This window comes from Sinohyriopsis cumingii, chromosome 7 (assembly GCF_028554795.1).
Source record: "Sinohyriopsis cumingii isolate HCF-2022 chromosome 7, ASM2855479v2, whole genome shotgun sequence".
Taxonomy (NCBI): Eukaryota; Metazoa; Mollusca; class Bivalvia; order Unionida; family Unionidae; genus Sinohyriopsis; species Sinohyriopsis cumingii.
Window position 1 is genome coordinate 121,760,869 of NC_142967.1, and position 25,281 is coordinate 121,786,149.

The following is a 25,281-nucleotide window of genomic DNA, read 5'->3' on the forward strand; positions in this document are numbered from 1 at the left end:
AGGTAAAAAAATGGTGGCAAACCTGCGAGTCTATGCTTGGTGTGCTACGCTGGTTACATGCATAATACCTTGTCTTCTAGAATTGCATATGCAACTTTTACCTGGTTACAAATATTATATCTTGTCTTCTAGAATGGCATATGGAACTTTTACATGGTTACATCAATATATCTTGTCTTCTAGAACTTCATATGGAACTTTTACATGGTTACATGCAATATACCTTGTCTTCTAGAATTGCATATGCAACTTTTACCTGATTACAAATATTATATCTTGTCTTCAAGAACTGGCATGTACAACTTTTACATGGTTACATACAGTATATTCTTGTCTTCTAGAGCTGCATACAGACGTTTAACTCATTCAGCCCCAGCACTGTTATCAGTATCTCTGCTGCTGTACTCCAGAAGCACTAAGCTGTCTAGCTGCTTGTGCCCCAGAGTTTTTACCCATTTGAAAAATTTTGAAAACACCAGGCACATGCATTCAGTCTTACCATAATTTCTCTTCTTATATCCAATTAAAATTCACAAAATTTTCACCATTTATTCCAAATGAATTTTTCTACGCGGTGATGTATTTATTTCCCTATTTGTCCAAGTCTTTCACAACTTATTTATACACTATTTACAAAATTATGTGCAACGTGTATCCGCAATAACTGTATATCATTATCGCTGTCAGCATCCTCATCTTCTGACAATTCAGTCTCATAAATTTCTATGTCTGAATCTAAATCTTGCAAAATATCCAACTGCCGAACATATCTTTCTTCAGTTTCCTCAATATTTTTTAGATCAAACCCGAGAAACTCCTCATTTTTGCACTCATCAAAAATCACTCATACGTCTGCCATCATTTACGATTTTCATGAACAGAACATGTGTAGTGACACTGCTCTCAAACAGTATCCCCTGGCTTCTGAACAATTCAAATTTTCACAAATGAAAGTAAAAGCATTTCTGATTGGTTTAATAGTTGTTTAGTTCTTGGAGAGAAAAAAAACTTATTTCGTTGTATCTAACACACATTCATCACGACTGCAGACAGGATCGACCATTGAATGCAGTTAACAAACCACGACTACAGGCAGGATCAGCCATTGAATGCAGAAACTGGATCACGCCTGCAGACGGGATCGGGGCTGAATGAGTTAATAGATACATGTAGTAAACCTTGCCTTCCAGAACCCCATCGTCAGCTTTTCCATAGGTATATATGGTATGCCTTTGTTTCATGCAACTGAATACACAAATTTTACTTGGTTACGTGTTTTATACCATGTCCTTTTGGAACTTCATGCACAGTTTTTATTATACCTTTGTCTAATTTAACTGATTACTTGACTCGTCTCATTGCAGGCAGAGAAAGACCGTGAGATGAAACAGCAGAAGCTGGCTACTTTGCAGAATATGCACGGGGCTCTGTTGGAAGAGTATGAGGTGAGAAGAACATGATATCTTTGTCTTGCCTTCTTTAGCTTCTTGCAGTACACAAGTCCCGCTTTTCAGCAGTTGTGTCACACTTGAAAGTATGTTCAAGTTTTTGTTAAAGGACTTAAGAATAATATGCATCATACTATGTTTATTAGCCTAGGTTTATTTTTCAGACTAATTTCAGTGAAAGTGTATTATTGACTGGAGGGATTTCAGGGGCTCCATGTTTATAAAGTAGTGTCTGTTCTGTTACCAAATATACAGTGTATTGCTATAAATAGTAACAATATTAGGGTCTTACTAAAATTAGTAACAAAGTATGCATTCACAAGCCTTTCATGCTAGATTTTTATATTAAGTGAGGCAACTCAAATTTAGATAAATTGTTAAATTGATATTAGGTATCTTCCAGAATATTTGTGGAACTTGTATACAGTAGTGTTTAGTTGAAATGCAGTAGTGTTTAGTTGAAATACAGTTTACTAAAGCTAACACATAAGTTCACACAAATGGTGTATTTTTAGTGGAGATAACTTTTCTATCAAGCATGCACAGGCATTAAATTGAAATTGGACAGAAAAAAAAGTGGAATTTATGTGGCCTTTAGTGTTTCAGTGGATTTTAATGAGATAATTTCACATGTTAACACATTAACCCCTGGAGGTTTTTGTCATTTTCGCCTGAAAATCGAGTAGGAAACACATTTTGAAAGCTATTTCTGAATAGATCCAAAGACACCAATTCCCTGGTGGTCTTTCAATATCATACTATATATTTGTGTTAGAAACATCATTTTTCATTGGCTATTTGACTCGTGCATGAGCAGAAGGATAAAAGTTTATTATTTTTTTTATATATTTTTTTTGTGCTAAATGGAGCCATTATTTTTGTATCGAGACCACTCTTTATTCCAAATGCCCATCTTATCCTACTTTTTGCAAAGGTTCATCTGTCTGTTTGCAGTTCATACCATTTTGCTTTAGATCTTAGATCTGAGACCAAAAAGTCTAAAATCCAGACACAAAATTGGATTCCAACCATGGGCGAATTTTGGGTAGAAAAAAGTCGGGTCCAAAAAATGAGATGTTTTAAATCTGTATTTTGTAGTGCAACTAGATATACTGGATTATTTGGTATAATTTAGAGCTACATCTGTCTACCTTTCTATAATACCACCCACTTTAGTGTATCATGTATGACCATGACGCTACAGAGCTCGGCAGTAGGCTACTATCTCCTGCCACATTAACTCGTCGCTAGGGGTTAAACAGAAAAATAATAATTTATATATTTATAGTTTTTATTATTCTTTTTTGCTTAAAGTGGCTTGAAAAGAAGCAAGAACTGTCAGTTACTGAAAAATCAGATTCGTTGTGCAATGAAACTGTAACAGTTTTGTTGGTATCAAAAATAGCTGATAGGAAAGGTCATATCTTTCAAAACATTTATAATAAGGCAACCATTTTTTAATGGAACTGGTGCTGATTTGACCTCTTATATGGCTGCCACAATGAACATATTAAAAATCTTGTCACTCATTCTCAATTAATGGTCATATTAACATGGTCTTTTCATCAGAAGACTTTAAATCTTGTCTAGTTTGTCCTGAATGAAAATGTTACTTATACATCTAAAATGTATAATTTTAAAATCTTATTGCAAACACTCAACAGTTAAAGAAAAGAAATGATCATATCTTGAATTCTTGAAAATTGGAAAGTAAAGCGTCAGTCCCTTCAAGTAACTCATTTTGTTTTTTAAAACAGAACTCATTAATTGCAAAACCTTTTGCTTTGAGTTAATTAAATGGTTGATCAGTTTGGGTGATACTTTTGGAATTGCTTGAAGATGGGTGTTAGGGCAGAAATGATAAATCATTGTAAAAAAATGTTTCCATATTGATACACAAGGTGAAAAATCAATGCAAAACAATACTTATCCTATAATGGTTACTTTAATTTTCAGTAGTTGTGAATAATTATTACTTGTCTGCCTTTTTATTCTTAAATTGTGAGTTAATCTGAGACAAGGAAGTTACATGCACTCATTTCTGTAAGTAAAAACAGAAAAATCACTTACCTTCTACAGGTTGATGCAAGGTAACTGACTTGTATGGTCTGAAATCTGTTTCTGCCCTTGCCAATTTTCCATGCTAATTGTGTTATTTTGTTAGCATGTTTAGCCATGATAACTTATCGATATGAATAAAACATCATAAGATTTGTTTACCATGTATGATTTAAGTACTTGACTGATCATCTAGTAACACTTTTATGCCCAGTACTTGACTGATCATCTAGTAACACTTTTATGCCCAGTACTTGACTGATCATCTAGTAACCACTTTTATGCCCAGTACTTGACTGATCATCTAGTAACACTTTTATGCCCAGTACTTGACTGATCATCTAGTAACACTTTTATGCCCAGTACTTGACTGATCATCTATTAACCACTTTTATGCCCAGTACTTGACTGATCATCTAGTAACACTTTTATGCCCAATACTTGACTGATCATCTAGTAACACTTTTATGCCCAGTACTTGACTGATCATCTAGTAACACTTTTATGCCCAGTACTTGACTGATCATCTATTAACCACTTTTATGCCCAGTACTTGACTGATCATCTAGTAACACTTTTATGCCCAGTACTTGACTGATCATATAGTAACACTTTTATGCCCAGTACTTGACTGATCATCTATTAACCACTTTTATGCCCAGTACTTGACTGATCATATAGTAACACGTTTATGCCCAGTACTTGACTGATCATCTAGTAACACTTTTATGCCCAGTACTTGACTGATCATCTAGTAACACTTTTATGCCCAGTACTTGACTGATCATCTATTAACCACTTTTATGCCCAGTACTTAACTGATCATCTAGTAACACTTTTATGCCCAGTACTTGACTGATCATCTAGTAACACTTTTATGCCCAGTACTTGACTGGTCATCTAGTAACACTTTTATGCCCAGTACTTGACTGATCATCTAGTAACCTCTTTTATGCCCAGTACTTGACTGATCATCTAGTAACCACTTTTATGCCCAGTACTTGACTGATCATCTAGTAACACTTTTATGCCCAGAACTTGACTGATCATCTAGTAACCACTTTTATGCCCAGTACTTGACTGATCATCATCTAGTAACACTTTTATGCCCAGAACTTGACTGATCGTCTAGTAACCACTTTTATGCCCAGTACTTGACTGATCATCTAGTAACCACTTTTATGCCCAGTTTATCGGTTGCTCTTGATCTTGTCTATTTGGATCAAATTTGTTGTTGTTGTTGTTGTTGTTTTGGGGCTTAACGCCATTTTTCAGCACACGATAGGCTATACATGGCGGCCAGTATTAATGGTGGAGGAAGAACCCGGGAAAACCCCGGAAAGAACCACCGACCCACGAGAAGCTACTGGCAAGCTTTCTCACATACCCACATTGGCTGAATCCTAGACTCGAACCGCCGCAGACAGAGGTGAGATGGCAGTGATCCGTAACGCAGAGCGCTTTAGACCACTCGGCCACTCGGGGCCCCGGATCAAATTTGAAAGCTACACTTTCTCTGACATGCAGTGAAATATGTTACATTCAGTTCTGATTGGTGGTTATTGTCAAGACGTAAAATATGGCAGACCTTAATTTGAAAGGACCATTATGATGATATATGTATTGATAACGTATTGTAGGCTGTGTATTGTGAATTGTACCGATACATGACAGGTGATCATGAAAAGCCCCTGTTGACCATATATTAGACAAAATTTGAACACAAAATGCATTGGAAAAAAACACTAAGAAAAATTAATAGCTGTATGGTTTAATTCAAAATTAAAATATCAGCTTTTTAAGAGCTCACGTTAGAATAATGTGCTAACAAGAAGTCTTGGTGGCTCATTAATAACATTAGAAATGAACTCTTGTAAATAGAAACTTTTCACACTTTATCCGTGTCAGAAAAGAAAAATTGTTTAGAGAGTTTTCTTTGTTCGAGAAGACAACACTTTTCATCAGATTAGCAAATCAAAATTCTGATTTATTTTTGCAATAAAACTTATTAATTCAAAAATCAGCTATTAGAATTGGTGAATATGTTGTAACAGTTAGATAGCCATGCCAGAAACATGCTATATCCAGGTTTGTGTAATAAAAAAGCATGTTATAGCATATACTGGGGTTTCCCTTTATGTAAAAATTCTTTACCTTGCAATAAACAATAAAACTTATGTATGTGCTCTTTGTTGAGTACAACTAACATTTTCTTTTCTTTTAAACTACAGTCCTTATAAGATGTTTTATGTACCCATGAAATATTCAGAATGACTGAGTTGCAGTTTGTGCCAAAAGTCGAGCCAATTAGAACACAGAAAAAGGGTCAGCAGTAGGAAATGGCGTAGCATGATTTATTGACCACAAAAGTGCAAAGAACAAAGTTTGCAGTAGGAAATGGTATAGTCTGATTTATGCACCTCAAAAAGTCCACAGACAACTTCAGAATTTCTGTGTAGTTTCCTAGAGATGATGCAGCATATTTTCAGGTGAAAACCATAAAATCCTGCATATCTACAGATCTTTTACAGAGACATTCTGAAGAAACTAAGGTGATATCAAGCTGATTTACTAAATCATATTTAATTCTTGGTGGATCATTGGTGGTTCTAAGTAGTACACTTAATTTCTGCTCAGCTTGAGTGGAACGTCAGTAGGAATTGAGTAGAATATGTGTCAGCATCACTGAAAAGTGTTCGTTGGAACTCTTTTTTTTATTTATGAAATTCCTTCATTAGGGAGCTGCATTACCTTCGTTACCATGGCAGCCATCCTTAAACTTCTCATTACAACTCTTTTTAAATAGCAAATTAAATTGACATGGTGTTATCACCAGCAGACTTTTTTTGATGATTAGTTGTTCTTAAAATGGTGCTAATCTGATAGCCAATATGGCTGCCATGGCAGCCATCTTGAAACTCTTATGATTGGTATTCCTATTTGAATGATGGCTATATCACTATGGGGTTTTCACCAGCAGCCTTCTTATAACAAGTAGTTGGTTTTAACTGAAAGTTGTGCAGGTTGTACATCCAATATAACTGCCATGACAGCTCTCTTAAAAATCTTGTTACTTTGACCACTGAATAGAAATGAAACTGGAGCCAATTGGGCATTCATTATGGTTACCATGATGACTGTTTAAATAATATTGCCACTAATCCCCTTGATTGTAGATCCTCATGATGGGGTTTTAACAAGAGACTTCAAATGATATCTACTTTGTCCTACATGAAAATAGTTCGAAGCTGACATCCAGTTTGTCCACAGCAGCAAATTTGAAAATCTTGTTTTCATTGAAGAATACCAGAGTAGGTTTCAGCACTTGATAGTTTAAATGAATAAATGGCTTTATCTCAATTTGCTGAAAATTATTTTATTGCAAAGAGCATTAGTCCCATCAAGAGACTCTTGTTTGAAGTTAATATGCATTCTATAGGTGTTATGGCATATGACTTGCAAAGTTAACATGCATTCTATAGGTGTTACGGCATATGAGTTGCAAAGTTAACATGCATTCTATAGGTGTTATGGCATATGAATTGCAAAGTTACATGCATTCTATAGGTGTTATGGCATATGAATTGCAAAGTTACATGCATTCTATAGGTGTTATGGCATATGAATTGCAAAGTTACATGCATTCAATAGGTGTTATGGCATATGAATTGCAAAGTTACATGCATTCTATAGGTGTTATGGCATATGAATTGCAAAGTTACATGCATTCAATAGGTGTTATGGCATATGAATTGCAAAGTTACATGCATTCTATAGGTGTTATGGCATATGAATTGCAAAGTTACATGCATTCTATAGGTGTTATGGCATATGAATTGCAAAGTTACATGCATTCAATAGGTGTTATGGCATATGAATTGCAAAGTTAACTATTAAGTTAACTTGTTTACTCTGTCCATAAATTGTAAAATTTGCTATGATGCCACTTAATAGGTAAATTGATAGCCAAAGGTGATCGTGCATTTGATTGGATGATCTTGTAAGTACTAAAGAGGCCATATTTCTGATCAGATTTTGATCAGACTTGGAATGTTAGCATGTAGTTGTTGTTGTTGTGGGGTTTAACGCCATTTTTCAGAATACGATAGGCTATACATGGCGGCCAGTATTAATAGTGGAGGAAAAACCCAGGAAAACCCCAGAAAGAACCACCGACCCACAAGAACTAGAACATGATGACTTATTTAATGAGCAAGGTCCACACATATTAGTGTGGTGATCATGCCTCTAATTGGTCCAATTTGTTACTCTCTATTGACAGTATTTTTAACCTGATTTTTTAGTAAACTTCGTAATCAAATTATCAAGATTTCCAGTGGTTTTAAGTTCTGAGCAAGATCTCTCAGTGCTGTTAGATATAGCTCTCATATTTAGTAATGTAATGAATTTTATTTTTATTTAAATTATGTGTCATACTCCACTTTAGGAAAGCAAATGAATTAACGCAAGTTTAAATTTCAATTGAACAGTCAATAAAGTTAGCAAAATAATATACCTTAATGATTAAAATAAATAATTTATGATTTGTAACTTTATATAAAAATATAAAATGAAAACATTGTTAGAGAAAATGTACAATTGGAAGCGAGCATAAACTGTCTGGAGTTTATAATAGAGGATGGTAATTTTGTTACAGAGTTATAAATCTTATTAATCTGTGTTTCATTTGTAATGTCGATTTTACTCCAGTTTGAATATAATTCTTGTGGAAAACCATGAACAAGTTTCTAAACTTATTTGCAGAAAATTATTTTTTAAACTTCTGTAACATCTGAAATTTTTCAATATGCTCGTATAGTGCTACATAACCCTACTTAATGTAATGGTCAGCTGTCAATTTCTGTAAGCCAGCTAAGCAATGTAAGGTCCACTTTTGTCTCTTGTTATTGGGTTGGGTTTGAAAATAAAATGAAATTCTTTCACAAGATTCCATTCCTTGATGGAAGTAGAGAAAGTAATTTTAATAAGTGTACTTCACCTTAAGAGAGGAGAGCTCAGACATGTGACAAGTTCATACAGTGGTGAAAAAGTACCTTGTTAAAATGGCCCACTGTATCTAAAATATACTATGTTATTATTCACATCTAGTTTTAGTGATTGGTTGAAATTTCTAAACTTAGATATATTAGTGAAAAGGGAAATTGGCTTTCATGCAAGTATTTAAAGGCTTTTTATTAGCATTACAGCATCTCTTTTAACAAATATTGTTAAATGCAGATTAAAATTTACCAAATTCCAGACTTGTCTTTCCTAGTCATAAACAGGTGTTGTCCCTAATTATTATAGGTTGACAGACTGTCACCTTAGTCCATCATTATCTTTAGATAATATCAATATATCTTCCTTGTATGACAGGAGGCCAGTATAGTATTATATATTGGTGATATTAGTGACAAGGTGTTCTGTTCAGGTATAGCCATCCAGTGATAGACATGTACACCCAGTGGTCAAGACACCTCAGAAATCAAATTATATACTGTATCTACCACACAGGATATATACTTTCTGTTTTTATGAGGATGCATTCAAGCTGAGATCTTATTCATACTGTTGTCTTGTACAATCTGAGGATATTTGCAGGTGTATAAACATAATTTAGCTAACTCCTGGATATCTAGGAAAAATGATCATACAATAGGATTGACTGTAATGTGTGACCTTTGCATGGAAGAACAATGTTATGTAACATAAACACAGGCTTGATTCAGCAGACATGAATATGTATTCAGATACTCGATACCGTGTATAGGATGTTTGAATCGAGGTGTAATTCTGCTTACTGGTAGTTCTAGTACCCATTAAAAAAAAGAGTACATTTAAAAGAAGTTTAAAGGAAAGTGTAGTACTAGCAGATCCCATGTGTTTGTCATGCCTGTAAGTGCAGGGTGAATGGAGTTTAGAGGAGAGTTTGATTGTTAAATGCTATTACTTCTTAAGAACCTTTACCAGGTTTAAGGGAAGAGTTTGTTTCTGACAAATTGTATCATATCTTTAAAGAAACAGCGGAGGTCTTCGCGGAATTCAACAGGAGAGAAGTACCTGGCTCAATTACATGAGAAAGAGAGGGTGTTGAAAGAACTTGATGCACAAATTCAGAATCTACAAGGTCTTGGCCCACCAGATCCTAATGTAAGTACTGGTAGAAAGATGTATTTTGCTCTGCTGTAATGGAGGTGTTATTTCTTATTTTCATTGTTAGCAGTGGCACAAAGTTGTCCCAAATTTAACCCTTGGAAAACTATTTATTATCATGCGATACAGTATCGAGACTTACGTGCTACGACTGATATCATATGAGTACCTGAAATCATTGGCACACATATATTAATATACAAATTTAACACATTTCATTTGATATACAAGCGTGCACAACAAAAGGAGAATCATTTGTATTTGTAGATAGGATATGGAAGTTTAGCCATCTACAATTTCCTTACTTTTCTCCAGGTACTTCTAATTCCTGGATTGAAGAAAGCATCTTGTTCTCCATAGGAGGAGGACTGTTTGTTGGCTCAATGGATTTGTGGTTTCTAGCCACTGCAAAATGCAAAAAAATTGGTACCCCACAACATTCATTTATATGCACTAAATCTTTAATGTTTTTTTATACAAGTTTAAAAGGATTAATGGAAATAGTGATGGGATTCGCATTTTTTAGTGCCAATACACAATTGATTATTTTCTGTCCCATTTGAAGAAGAAGCAAATATTCAGCCTGTATGACATCATGAACATGCATTGTCCTGTGTATTAATACCAGGACAACTTACCCAGGACAGGCAGACTCAATTTCCTCTGTATTGATACCAGGACAGACAACCTAAGCTGTCAGACCCATATTCTCATGCATTGATAACAGGACAATCTACATAAGACAGATGGACTTGGCATCCCATGTTTTGATATCTGGACAACCTACCTAAGAAAGACTCATCTTCCCATGTATTGATAACAGGACAACCTACCTAAGACAGATGGACTTATCTTCCCACGCATTGATAACAGGACCAACCTGTCTAAGACAGATGGACTTGTCTTCCCATATGTTGATAACAGGACAATGTACCTAAGACAGAGGGACTTACCTTCCCATGTATTGATAACAGAACAACGTACCTAAGACAGATGGACTGATCTTCCCATGTACTGATAACAGGACAACCTATCCAAGACAGAGGGACTTATCTTCCATATATTGATAACAGGACAACCTACCTAAGACAGACGGACTTATCTTCCCATGCATTGATAACAGGACAACCTAAGACAGATGGACTTATCTTCCCATGTATTGATATCAGGACAACCTACCTAAGACAGACGGACTTATCTTCCCATGCATTAATAACAACTATAAATTTGTCACTAAGGGCATATATTGACAACTATAAGTCTGCTATTAAGGGTTTGTACATTGACAACTGAAGTCTGCCACTATGGGTGTATACATTGACAACTATAAACCTGCCATTAAGGGTGTATACATTGACAACTATAAGTTTGTTACTAAGGGTTTGTACATTGACAACACTAAGTTTGCCATTAAGGATTTGTACATTGACAAATACAAACCTGCCACTGAGGGTATATACATTGACAACTGTAAGTCTGCCACGAAGGGTTTGTACATTGACAACTTTAAGTTTGCCATCATGGATGTGTACATTGACATCAACAAGTTTGCCACTAGACATAGACTACTATAAGTTTCCCACAAAGGGTTTGTCAATAAGGGTATGTACATTGACCACTGTAAGCTTGCCAGTAAGGATGTGTACATTGACATCTACAAGTCTGCCACTAAGGGTGTGTACATTGACAACTATAAGTTTGCCATTAAGAGTGTGTACATTGACTACTATAAGTTGCCAGTATGGGTATGTACATTGACATCTACAAGTCTGCCACTAAGGGTGTGTACATTGACTACTATAAGTTTGCCATTAAGAGTGTGTACATTGACTACTATAAGTTGCCAGTATGGGTATGTACATTGACGTCTACAATTTTGGCACTAAGGGTGTGTACATTGAGCACTGTAAGCTTGCTGATAAGCATGTGTACTTTGACATCTACAGGTTTGCCACATAGGGTTTGACTACTATAAGTTTGCCACTATGGGTTTGTCAATAAAGGTGTGTACATTGACAACACTAAGTTTGCCACTAAGGGTTTGTACATTGCCAACTGTAAGTTTGCCATTAAGGATGTGTACATTGACATCTACAAGTCTGCCACTAAGGGTGTGTATATAGACTACTAAAAGTTTCCCACTAAGGGTTTGTCAATAAGGATGTGTACATTGACATCTTCAGGTTTGCCACTAAGGGTTTGACTACTATAAGTTTGCCACTAAGGGTATGTATATTGACCACTAAGCTTGCCGATAAGGGTGTGTACATAGACTACTGTAAGTTTCCCACTAAGTTTTTGTCAATAAGGGTGTGTACATTGACCACTGTAAGCTTGCCAGTAAGGATGTGTACATTGACATCTTCAGGTTTGCCACTAAGGGTTTGACTACTATAAGTTTGCCACTAAGGGTATGTATATTGACCACTAAGCTTGCCGATAAGGGTGTGTACATAGACTACTGTAAGTTTCCCACTAAGTTTTTGTCAATAAGGGTGTGTACATTGACCACTGTAAGCTTGCCAGTAAGGATGTGTACATTGACATCTTCAGGTTTGCCACTAAGGGTTTGACTACTATAAGTTTGCCACTTAGGGTTTGTACATTGACCAATAAGCTTGCCAATAAGGATGTGTACATTGACAACACTAAGTTTGCCACTAAGGGTTTGTACATTGAGAACTGTAAGTTTGCCATTAAGGATGTGTACATTGACATTATAAGTTTGCCATTAAAGGTGTGTACATTGAACACTATAGGTTGTGACTGTAGGGCTTTAAATCAGGACAATAAAAGATTTTTTTCCTCTCTCAAAATGTAGGTAAGTTTTGAGGTCAGAACAAAACATCCATTCCAAGTTGTTTTAATCAAAACTAATATTGACATGAAACAAGCATCTTTATCATTGTATGAACAAGTTTCAGCTTTAAAAATAACACAGTATGTCTTTTCACTTCCTTCCTAAATGATGAGATTCAGGAAAAAAAATCAAGTTTCCCTTTCATATCATATTAAAAAATGTAAACAAGGAAAACAAATTCAAGGAAATTCATTCCTTCATTTTTCTTTTTGGATTACACATACCAACATGAAGAGGATTCTTGAAAAGGCATGTAATATTTCTTGTCTTATTCAGAGTGAAAATTATGAACTCTTTTAATTGGAAAGGTTTTCCTTGTAATCTGACTGTGATACATTGATGGCGATACATGTACTTTTTGTAAACAAGAAGTTGAAAATATAGAACATTTATTGTATGATTGTCCAGTGATTGAAGAGCTTATGGAAATCCTTTACTTCATGGATTAAGAATTATATACAAAATAATATGATTTTAAAAAGAAATGTTTCTTTGGAAATGAAAAGTTTGATAATCAAATTTTTTCATTCAGATTGCAAAATATATCATTTATAAGCCTCATTGTGCTTCAAAGAAACCAAACTGTACAAGTTATAAAAAGCTGGAAAAATGTTTATTAAACCACATACAGGTTTTACTGGCTTAAGTTTTTGAATTTAGTTCATGACAACATTGATTTTTTTATCCACTATATAACACATACCTGGAAACATAAAACTTGGCATGAGGATTCAGCTTAATGAGTACTACATACTTATATTGAATATAAGCCACTGAGGCCCATATTTTGTATTTCTTTGACCTTGAATCAATTTGTTGTTTTTGCTGTTCATGTTTTAATCAATAGACTCAATGGTATGCATCATTCTTAGTAACTCACCCATACTGTAAAAGGTCACTGACTTGTATTTTATTATTTTAGGTTACGTTTTGGCATTTAGCTCATGACAGCATAGGTGTTTGGCATGTTATAGCAATACTGTCTTATCTTGAATCATGAAACATTGTGATGCTTCTTAAAGCACACTGCTCCCTCTTTTTCAGTCACAGGTCTTCATGGCCTATACTGTATGATTCACTGACGTGTATTAAATTTTGTATTTGATGGTCATTTCTCATGCATTGTTCATGACATTTTCACTAGCCAAGGTTCTGATGTGTTCACCCTATCTACACCTTGGTGAATCGATCAGATAATTTGGTGCTTCTTGTCTGTGAATTTCATTGGATGCAGTGGCAAGCCACCTCATCCAAACAAATTCAAGTTGTTCAAATTTGAACACTGTTCCTACATGATCAGTACAAGGGGAGCAAGCACACAAATGAATGTCCTAAGGGAGACAACTCATAAAATCCAATAGATGTCACTATGACAAAGCACTCAAATTTCTCATTGATCCACCAGTGTGTAAATAGGCTTAACATATTGGAACCATGGCTAGCAAAGATGTGCATTTAGGACCTTTAAGGTGGGCATTATATAGGACTCCATATATTGGCCTGTCCATCCTTCCATCTCTATGTTATTATTTTGTTTGTGTAGCTAGTTACGTATTTTTAATGGATTGCAGCTGGATATAGAATTAGAATTTAATCTTTGAGATTCTGATTGACTGCTATTAAACTTGTTTGATGTTACGTTCATTTGACAAAGCTGATGTCGTAAATTACTGTCCTCCTGCAGTTGTATGTACAGACAATTCACTGAGCTCCTGTAATATGTTATTGCCCTTTTTGACTTCCAGCTGGATGAAATATTTGACAGAATCTTGTGAGCACAACTAGTCTGTTTTTAAAGTTAATGATGGGTTGCGCTTTGAGTAAAGAAGCCTATTGATTTGGGGTCAACAGGTCACTGTGATTGACAGAAGAAAAATGGTTTCAGAACAATAATGCAAATTCTCAACCATCTGCAGTTAACAAAACTTGGTGAATGCTTTGCATATCCATATTAAAAAGGGTTTTGGAAATTTCTTGTCAGGGAATGGCTAATTCTGTAATTTATGTGCAGTGTTCATGCACAAATGATTAAATATGCAAGGAATATTCAAATTTGGTGATGATCGTCAAACTTCACCCTGTAATTAAGGAAGAATGTTACTGATATTGGACTCAAAATATCACAAACAAAATCGTTGACTGAATGAAGAAAAATTTGTTTTGCATAACAATTTTGGTCCTCAATTACAAATCTTGACCCAAGTCTGTAGAGTGCTGCACTTAAAATATGAGCTATTGATTTGGGGGTCAAAAGGTCAAGGGTCAGGGTCATTGATGCTCACAGACAAACCACTCTTGCAACACAAATTGTATTCTAGAGTAAGTTCCTTGACAAACTTTATGGATGGTTTGTATTCTGGGTTAAAATGAAACCTGTAGGTAGGAGGCTCTGGTCATGGTAAAAAAAAATGTAAATTGTGGTTTCTGCCAAGTAACCTTAAAGATTGCATGCGTTGGCCAAAGGTCTTGGTCATGGAGATCCATTGATCAATATTCTCTGGAGACAACTACGATTAACAGGACCTTTAAACATGAGATGGATGTATAATATTCACTCTAATCTTTAATTTTTTAAAAATGATTGACCTATTTATGTCTGAAGACGTTGTAATTTAAGACAGGATCATGTAAACACAGTTTTTAACAGATCACTGTGAAACCTTTTACATGCTGTGTTCATCATTTCAGGATGCTAATTTTAACAGATTGCTGTTGTCCTGCAGTATTTGTTTGAGTTACATCCCTTTTATGTTGCAGTTGAAGACAAAATCTTATAAACGCAACTGATCCCCCAGTTTTTGATGGATTGCTGAGAAACTTGGCACATATTGAGATCATTACCTATAGACATACAGATTGACAAATCGTAGTGCACCCGGAGTTTTGTAAGAGTTATTGCCCTTTCAGATTTACATTGGATGCTACAGGATTTTATGATTGCGGCTGTTATTGCAGATTTTAATGGATTCATGTGATACTTTGTTACTTACTCTTCAGCTGCTCTTTTTAAATTAAAAATAGATGTTGGGTCATAGTGATTTATGTTTCAGATTCCAATGACTGTCCTTGTGTTTTGGAGAAGAAAAAAAATGATTGTGCATGCAAGACAACATTTTGTGGACCTTTTGTTGAAAGTTAGATGCAGTTACAGTGGATCATAGCATAGTTTGAAGATGAGACCATGTGCAATGGAAACCATGTTTGAAGTATTTTGGATATTATAAATACATAGCAATAATTTATATGCATTATATCCAATGTGATAATAATATATTCTTCAATTTTGTTGTTTTTAGGCTTCACCACACTTACGAGAGGTAGATGCAAACAACACAGATACAGTTCCATGGGTAGGTATACATGAATCAGAAGTTCTCTAGTACTATGCTGGCTTGTAGCTTCTGTTAAATGTACTTTTAAAACTGGTAGTGGTGTGTTATCATTTTAAATTCTTCATGGAGTACAGAATTACTTTAACCCTCAGTTTGCTTAATGTGTCATTGTTGTCAAAAGGTCAATGATAATTGTTTTAATAGAGTCAAGCTAATTACTTAATGTTCATAATTTATAGATTTTTCAAGTGCAAGATTTATTAATTGAATATAATATACATCAGTCTGCTATCTAGTAATCCTGTACACACACACACACACACACACTATCTGTGTGTATATATATATATATATATAGAGAGAGAGAGAGAGAGAGAGAGAGAGAGAATCTCAGATGTAAAAATCATTGTGATTGATATTTTTATCATTCTATTTGTGTACTGACAAAGTCATGATGTCATCCAATAGGGGAGAACTGATTTCTTGTGTGGTGGTTGAAGCCAGTGGGATGGTCAATATCGGGATTGCTCCATTTCATTTACCACAGAGTGTTGTGACTTTTGTGTGGTTGTTAGTTTCATAATGGTGGATGTAACCCCAAAACTTGGTGTTATGTAACCAACAAAAAATAGTTTACAGCCTCAAGTAAATTGAAATGAACACACACACACACACACATTCACACATATACATAGAGCATTGGCTCCTCCCATGATAAATGTTTGCGATGAGGTCATGGAATTTATATTTTTGAAATAGACAGTGCTGTCCTATGACAGCTTACATATTGTACTTTTCAAGATATGTTTACTGTTAAAGAAAATATTTAGCAAACAATTTTCTGATCCACATAATCAATTCTTTATATTTAAGATGTGTATGTGTGTGAGACATCTCTTAGCTAATTCATTCACTTACATGAGACATTTCTTAGCTAATTCATTTACTTAGATATGTTTAAAAGTATATTAATTATTTAATCTTCAAACATATTTATACATTCAGTTAGTTTTCTCATGAATAAGCTGATGCTTTAATCTGTACAGTGATGCATCATATAGCCTTAGTACTTTGCATACTAATTGATAACTAATTACCATATATATATATATATATATATATATACTTTATTTTATGAAACAATATAGGTATAGGTTTATTGGCTTTCACCTAAATTCAGTATAACATATTTTTATCCCTAATGCACATAACATGTCAGTCATATTTAATTCTGATACTGAAATGTAATCTTCACAAACTATCTCCTTCCTCCCACAATCTAAAATGGGGAATACATATATGAGGTTAGAAGATTTTGTACACTAGATTTGTTTTATTTTAAAATAATTTAATGATGTATTGATGATGCAATTTTTTTTATAAATGTTGATGGCATTAGCCAACTTTTTTCACCAGTTAGGTTTCATACTTCATTTAGATTCACTTTTAAATGAAGCTGTTTGCAAGAAAATTTTGTATGCAGTTCACATTTGTGTGGATCCTCAAATTGATGGCAAGATTTCAAATGAAATTTTAGCAGAATTGCTTTTCCAAGGTCCTTTGGGTTGTGCAAAGAGGCGACATGGTTACATGGAATATAAAAGAGGACCCTGATCAAGGGCTGCTTTGAAATTTAGGAAGCTGAATAATTTGAATATTATATCTTGCTAAACAAAAAGTTCTTCATTTTTTCATAAATCTGATATGAAATGAGGACAAATATAATATTGTTTGTATCCGACTATAGAAAATGATCATCATAATATGACTTGATTTAATTTCACATGCTTCATACATTGCCTTCATAACTTGTTGAGTATAAGGAGATAAAATTATACCTGTGTAATATCAAAAATACATGGTCTTTAAATTAGGGATGCAGAATTTTTCTGCAGCTTTCTTGATTAACAGTGCTCATGCTAGATTTTACACATTGGGAGGGTTGATGTACAAAGACATGCTTGCATTATACAGTATAAGTACGGATGAACTGGCTTCAGATAACTAGCTTTTTGGCAATATAATTAAAGAACCCACAATGTTCAAAATAAGTACATCCTCCTAACACAGTGTGGAGATTTCTGTGGTTTTTGGTGTCACATGTCACGGTTCACATGCCACTAGTGTTGCTCCATATACCAGAGTTACTGATGTCATCTTATCAAGTCCTACTTTAATATGAGAAGTTTAAATTTGAATTTTTTATTGAGATTTGTTTTATGCTATAGGAGTGTTGAAATGCTTATTTTGCCCGTTTTGTCAACTTTACGTGATGTTTTACCGCTTTTTGTCTCCCATCACAGCTCCCTGGTGGACCAAAACATTTTAAGCATAGTTCTGTGCCGGCCTCTACAATGAGACCGATCCAGGAGGTTACAGGGCCCACACGCTATGGCAATGTAGCACGATCCAAGTCTGACGTATCTGGTCGTAAAATGGCCGTCACCCAAAGTGTGACGACCACTGATGGTCAGACTTATCGTCGCGCCGAGTCCAGTCCTGAGGTATTTGTCTACCAGTCAGAGATTGATTTTATGGATGTTATCTTGTTTGAATTGTCAGAGAGGAGTGCTCTCTTCAGCTATGCCTTACAAACTTGATCAGTAATCTTTAGCTAGAGTACTTGTATAGAATAGGTAAGTTTGAAATGTTTTCCATTCCAGATTTCTTACAGCCATACTTACAAAGTCAGCAGAGCCCTGTACTTGTCACATCGATATGTCCATATTTCATTACTTTGGTTTTTACAGGATAACGTTACTGAAAATTGTTTGCTTTTTACCTAATCTGGTGTGCAACTTTATATTGATGTGACCTTCAATGAGTTTTATTATCAACTGTCTTTTTCCTCGTGAAAAGTAGCGCTCTTCCAAAATTTCAGTTTGCAAAACTCAACTTTACAAAGTCTTTTTGGATTTCAGTCACATCTGACACTGAATTCCATATTTGTGACACCTTTTTAGCATCCCGTGACATCATTTACAGGTATTGTACATGCTGCATAGTTTTACCAAGGGTTGTTAGATTTTAAGCAAATTTAGTATGCAGATTTATATATGTCAAACAGTGAAGGAGTTTGGTTTTTAGAATTCCATGGCATTATTTACTGGAGTTATTGATCCTGATGTCAGTTTTCCTATATTTATTTTTTATTTCCAGCATTAATTTATTTTACTAATGATTATTTAATTTCGCCCAAATTAGCCTTGAACTTTGTATTGATGAAAACTTGAATAAGTTTGATTTTCAAAATTGCTTGACATTATTTACTGGAGGTTTTGGCCCTGATTGTTTGTTTTCCTGACTTTGGTTTTTTTCAACATTATTTTACTTAATTTCAACCAAATTTGGGCTTGAGCATTATAGTGATGAGACCTTGAATCAGTTTGATTTCCAGTATTCCTGAGGATCATGTTGTATGGTTATTGAAGTTTCCCATACTCCTAGCTTATGTTTCTAAAGCATAACTTTACTGTTCAATTTCAACCAAATTTAGGATTTACCATTTTATTGACAAGACCTAACATTTCATGAATTAATTTACAGAATTATGGCCCCTGGACATCTCTCCTCCTGATATGGTTTCTGTAAATAACTTAAGTGTTTTTTTTAAATTTTATGTTTGATTAAATAGTTGTAATTGAGTGTTGGTTGGGTAGTACCTACAGACCTTTGAAACCAGCCAGTATCAAAATGAGACTTGTGACTATTAATATGTATATAATTTCAAAACGATATAAACAGTGTAAAGATTGTCATGGCAGACCTGCTTTTTATATGATTATTTTCTAAAGAGCAAGCAATGCACGGCATCTGTCAAGATAATCCCACCTAGCACAGATTTCTTTTTGCAGTAGAATTGTTCCATTTTGAATGCAGCAATAAGTCTTGCATTTTTGACATATTGCCTGGAGAACAATGTTAAAAATTTTGTAGTCTCTTCATCAAAACTTTACACTGTGGCCAATTATATGAAACTGTCTACCTTACCAAATTTTACATGCAGCTTTATGCTGATGGGACCTTGAATGAGTTTAATTTATAGCTTTCTATGTTCTCATTTAAAAGATTGTTTTTGCTCCTGACTTTGGTTTCTGCAACATTACTTTAACAATGATCTTTAGATCTCAACCAAATATTACATGCATCTTTATTCTTCTGAGACCTGAGTGTGTCCCAGATTTGTTATGTAGAGGAGCTGCTGTCCCAGATTTGTCATTTAGAGGAGTTGCTGTCCCACATTTTCATGTAGAGGAGTTGCTGTCTGAGATTTGTCATTTAGAGCAGTTGCTGTCCCACATTTTCATGTAGAGGAGTTGCTGTCCCAGATTTGTCATTTAGAGGAGTTGCTGTCCCACATTTTCATGTAGAGGAGTTGCTGTCCCACATTTGTCATCCTCTGCAGCACAACTTATCAAGGAATGTTGGATTTCATGCTAATCTGATGCGGCCTAAAAAGAATTGAATTTCCACTTCATCATTTAGAGCTGTTATGGTCATAGAGTCCCCTGAAGGTTTTCATTTTATACTCCATATTAAATGTCAGAAATATGTGTTTGTTTTTAAAAGATGGTGTGGTACTAATGATTCGTTTACATTTGTTTTGATCAACTGGTATAAAATGTAAACGGGTTCTTTAATTTTAACATTATTTGTAAAAAAAACCAATGTTTGTGAATTTTGTGGTCACTTTTAACCCCAGATGTAAAGACTCCATAATGAAAAAGTATTACCTATACCAGTAGTTTAAACTGAAATGGAGTCACCATGCTAGATTGAGTGGGTCACCAGAATGAACCATAATAATTTGAAATTTACTAACAAAGTGTTTTTTTAGCATTTGATTGGTGGTGCAGCTAACATCATAAACCTAATCTGGGTTGCTAATCCAAACCGTAAATTGAAGTACTAATGAAGCTTCCATTTTTCCCCCCAAGATCTTGAAAATCAATTACAATGATAATAAATTACTTGATGGTAGTTGATGCTTCCATTATAAATGCATCCAATTTGCCATGGAAGAGTGCATAGTCCTAAAAGGTAAATAAGAACAAAGGGAAAATTAAAAATATTGGCTTCTATGCAGTAATACTGTTAGTTGACAGCCATTTTATGAGCTTAATTTAAATTGTGTACAACATTATCTTATTTTTGACGAGACTTCATTACAGAGACACAAGTGCTACTTTTCTGTGCTGGTTGCGGCCATTTTGTTATGAACACAAAGGTTTTTAATTGCGTAAAATATTTGAAAGTCACATATAGTAAGTACAGCAAAATGTTTTCCGTGTTAATTTGGGCATTAAATTAATTTTTTAAAAATTCAACAGTTATTCATATTGAAAAAAGGAGTAGACAGGTTTGTAAGGCAAGAAAAGAGTGCATTCCTTGTATTGCTGTTGTTTGCTAACATAAATATAGGGCTTTCTCATTGTTCTTGTGGGGGGCATATAAAAATGGGTCTTGTCTTTCCTCTTGGGTTAGTAATGGGTCATTGCTTATGTTACTTACAAAGCTAGGTATTTTTTATGTATGCTGAAATTTGCTGTATTACAAGGTTTGGGTATTCTGTGAAGACACTTAATAATAGCTACAGAATGTTATTATCCATTAACACTGTTGATAGCTAAGGAATGTTAACACTGTTATCCACACTGTTAATAGTTAAGGAATGTTAACAATGTTATCCACACTGTTAATAGCTAAGGAATGTTTACACTGTTATCAACACAGTTAATAGCCAAGGAGTGTTAACACTTATCCACACTGTTAATAGCAACGAAATGTTAACACTGTTATCCACACTGTTAATAGCTAAGGAATGTTAACACTGTTATCCACACTGTAATAGTTTAGGAATGTTAACACTGTTATCCACACTGTTAATAGCTAAGGAATGTTAACACTGTTATCCACAGTTAATAGCTAAGGAATGTTAACACTGTTATCCACACTGAAGAGTGTGATATAAACATGAACTTAGTGAGCAGATATGAGGAGAAAATACCAAACATTTCACAGTATTTTTATGATTTTGCAAGTTAAAGGAAACGAAAGGTCTTCAGCATTTTACACTTCATTCACCAAAAGGAACTTACTTTTAAGTTAAAACTAAGTTCCTTGTTTGGAGGAAATTTATGTATTAAATACCGTATTTTGTTTGTATATCCCATCATCTGAGTGTTCATGGTAGGACTGGATACTTGTTGAGTAATAGTTTAAACGTTCGTCTTTTGAAGCAGACTGTTCGATTTGGGCACAGTATTAAGTTGATTTATCTCTCATTTTGTTTAGCCATTGAGGATGAGTAAGGTAACCATTATGTTTAAAATATTTGTAAGTTTAATACTGCTTATATAATGGTAACTGCTCTAGAAATGTATGCTTTACAATAAGTATGTGGAGAAAAAAGATTCCCAGAAAATGTTGCTTTTATATCAATTATCCCAAAATTGCTATGGCCAGACATACAGAACACACTGCAGACAATGCTGTGGGCATATAATTTCATTGTACAGTTAATTGCACATGTGTCATCCATACTCTAAGCCTTTGGTATCCAGCACAACTCCTGCAAACCATTGCAGTGATTCAGACTGCTCAATGCTTTAATTAAATTCTTGATATAAGTTTAATTTTCCTTAATGCTAAGTCTTGCTAAATCTTTACTATGGTGCTTGTCCCTGCTGTGTAGCTTGTTAAAGCAGTTTGCTTGCCATGAGTGTATCATTTTAATGATACTGTTCATTGTCCACCTGTCTGTCTTTCCACAAGCCTGTTTGTTCCGAGCATTGTTTGTGCATGACAGGTAATTTTCTTCATGATCTCCATCTGCCAAATTCTGTGAGTAGTTTGCATTTAGGACAAGGAAGAAACTTGTTGATTTGGACTGTAGGGGTGAAATTCCATGCTCACATGAAATGTAACAAAGAAAATCAGTCCACATATCTTGACAAAAGCTTTGTAAATTCCATTTGAGATAAGAAAGGCACCTATTGATTTTGGGTCAAAAGGTCACAAGTCATGATCACAGTGACTCAAACAATGATATTAAGTTCTTTATCACCAACGTTGTTAAACCACTCTGGTGGCCTAGTGGTTAGAGCATCCACCTCAGACACGGAAGGTCATGGGTTCGATCCCCAGCTGTGTCATACCAAAGACTTACAAAAATGGTACTAACAGCTGCCTCGCTTGGCGCTCAGCATTAAGAGGTAAGTGTTAGGACTGGTTGGCCTGATGTCGGGATAATGTGACTGGATGGGACATCATGCTACATGTCTGCGGTATGATGCGCCAGTGCTAGACATAACTATAAACTGCCACACTGCAGACATCATAGTCATATGACTGAAAAATTGTTAAAGCTACGTTAAAAATCCAAATCACACACACACAGATCAAAATTTGGTGAATCAATTGTAGTAAAACGAAGAAGACACATTTTAAAAAAATCTAAAGTCATTGTCCCAAAGACTGAAATAACAAAAAATAAATTCCACAAAACTACTTAAGTTCTGTACAGCATGCCTTGACTTTAATCTCTAGATGGCTTGCATGTGAAATAAGGAAGATACCTATTGGGGGTGGGGGTGGGTTAGATGTCAAGATCAGAATGACTGCAAGAAGGAAGACAATTTCCTCAAAATAACAAGAATCATATGCCACCGACTTTGACCAAACTTCATGGATGACTTGAATTAGAGTCCAGCAAGGCACTTATCAGTTTTGGAATGATGAAGTAAAAGGTCAAGGCACATAGGCTGAAAGAGGTATAATGGTCTTATAGCATGCTATAATCATTATTTTAGTTTCTGTACAATAACTAGAGTTCTCCACCATGGCCAGACATTGTTAGAAAATATCCTAAATGGAAATGGTGCTGCTCACCTCTCATATAAATGCCACTGCTGTCAGCTTGAGAGTCTTGTTTTCGCTACTTGTCCTTAATGGGGTTTTTATTTAAAAAAACTTCATTATGATGTCTAGCTGGTCCTAAATGAAAATAGTGCCACTCAGGCATCCATTATGGTCACAACTTTGGCCAGCTTGAAAATCTCATCTCCATGTTTTCTGAATGAAGGATCATATCAGCAAGGGGATTTCACTGAAATACTAATTGTGGTGTCTAATTGGTCCTAAATTAAATAGTGCCAATCTGAATTCAGCAGCTGATTTGAAGAAAAAAATTATTGCTGAAGAAGATCTGTTAGTTTCAACATACAGATGTTAAAAGGAAATCATCCTAATATATTGGAAATTCTCTTTGCCTAGTTGAGTGTCTGTTCCTTCAACAGACTTGTTTTTATTTAATTTATGTGGGTTTTAATGGCATTTTTAACTTCTTGGCTGTATCATGTTGATGAAATGGGAGCAAAGTGGACACACCGTTAAAACCAACATGATGGACTGGGCAGGAATCAAACCCAGACCCATGGATTATGAGTCCAATGATGCAGATGTGCAGACAGATCTGGCAGTCATGACAAAAAATATAAAAACCTTTAGGTGACTTTTCAAAAACCACTTAATGTAATTTAGCCGGATTTTGATAGAAGATAACCTGGCATTGTGGGGTCCCAGATTTATACAGATGGCATTCTTGATAGAAGATAACCTGGCATTGTGGGGTCTCAGATTTATACAGATGGCATTCTTGATAGAAGATAACCTGGCATTGTGGGGTCTCAGATTTCTACAGAAGGCACTCTTGATAGAAGATAACCTGGCATTGTGGGGTCTCAGATTTCTACAGAAGGCACTCTTGATAGAAGATAACCTGGCATTGTGGGGTCTCAGATTTCTACAGAAGGCACTCTTGATAGAAGATAACCTGGCATTGTGGGGTCTCAGATTTCTACAGAAGGCACTCTTGATAGAAGATAACCTGGCATTGTGGGGTCTCAGATTTCTACAGAAGGCACTCTTGATAGAAGATAACCTGGCATTGCGGGGTCTCAGATTTCTACAGAAGGCATTCTTGATAGAAGATAACCTGGCATTGTGGGGTCTCAGATTTATACAGAAGGCACTCTTGATAGAAGATAACCTGGCATTGTGGGGTCTCAGATTTCTACAGAAGGCACTCTTCTGCCATCAATGGCCACCATTGCTATATAAGTATTTTTTATAAATGTATTGATCAGTTTAGAGAATCGTATGCTTGAGTTTATGTTAAGTTCTCCCCCATGCAGAAGAATTAGAACAAGATTCATTTTTAAAAAAAATGTGGCTCCCGTAACCTGAATGCCTTTAATTTAATAGCCTCAGTCCTACAACTTTTATCATTTATGCAGTAGTATTTAGTTACAACTGCTCAGTCTTCCATATACAGACAAGTAACTTTAAATTGGAAACTAATGAACTAACACTAGTAGGATAAAAAGCAGAATGTAATTTAAAAAATAAGAAAATTGGTACTCGTTTTCCT

At 34.9% G+C, this 25,281-nt stretch overlaps 1 protein-coding gene across 1 annotated transcript in view; it reads left to right on the forward strand.

Moving 5' to 3' along the window:
- LOC149796047 (rho guanine nucleotide exchange factor 12-like) overlaps positions 1 to 25,281 on the forward strand; it is a 344,172-nt gene that overhangs the window by 143,802 nt on the left and 175,089 nt on the right. The window contains exons 8-11 of the mRNA XM_089965965.1: positions 1,365 to 1,445; positions 9,525 to 9,656; positions 15,816 to 15,869; positions 18,155 to 18,355. Of these exons, the coding sequence (XP_089822091.1) occupies positions 1,365 to 1,445; positions 9,525 to 9,656; positions 15,816 to 15,869; positions 18,155 to 18,355 (468 nt within the window). The remainder of the gene's footprint in view (positions 1 to 1,364; positions 1,446 to 9,524; positions 9,657 to 15,815; positions 15,870 to 18,154; positions 18,356 to 25,281) is intronic.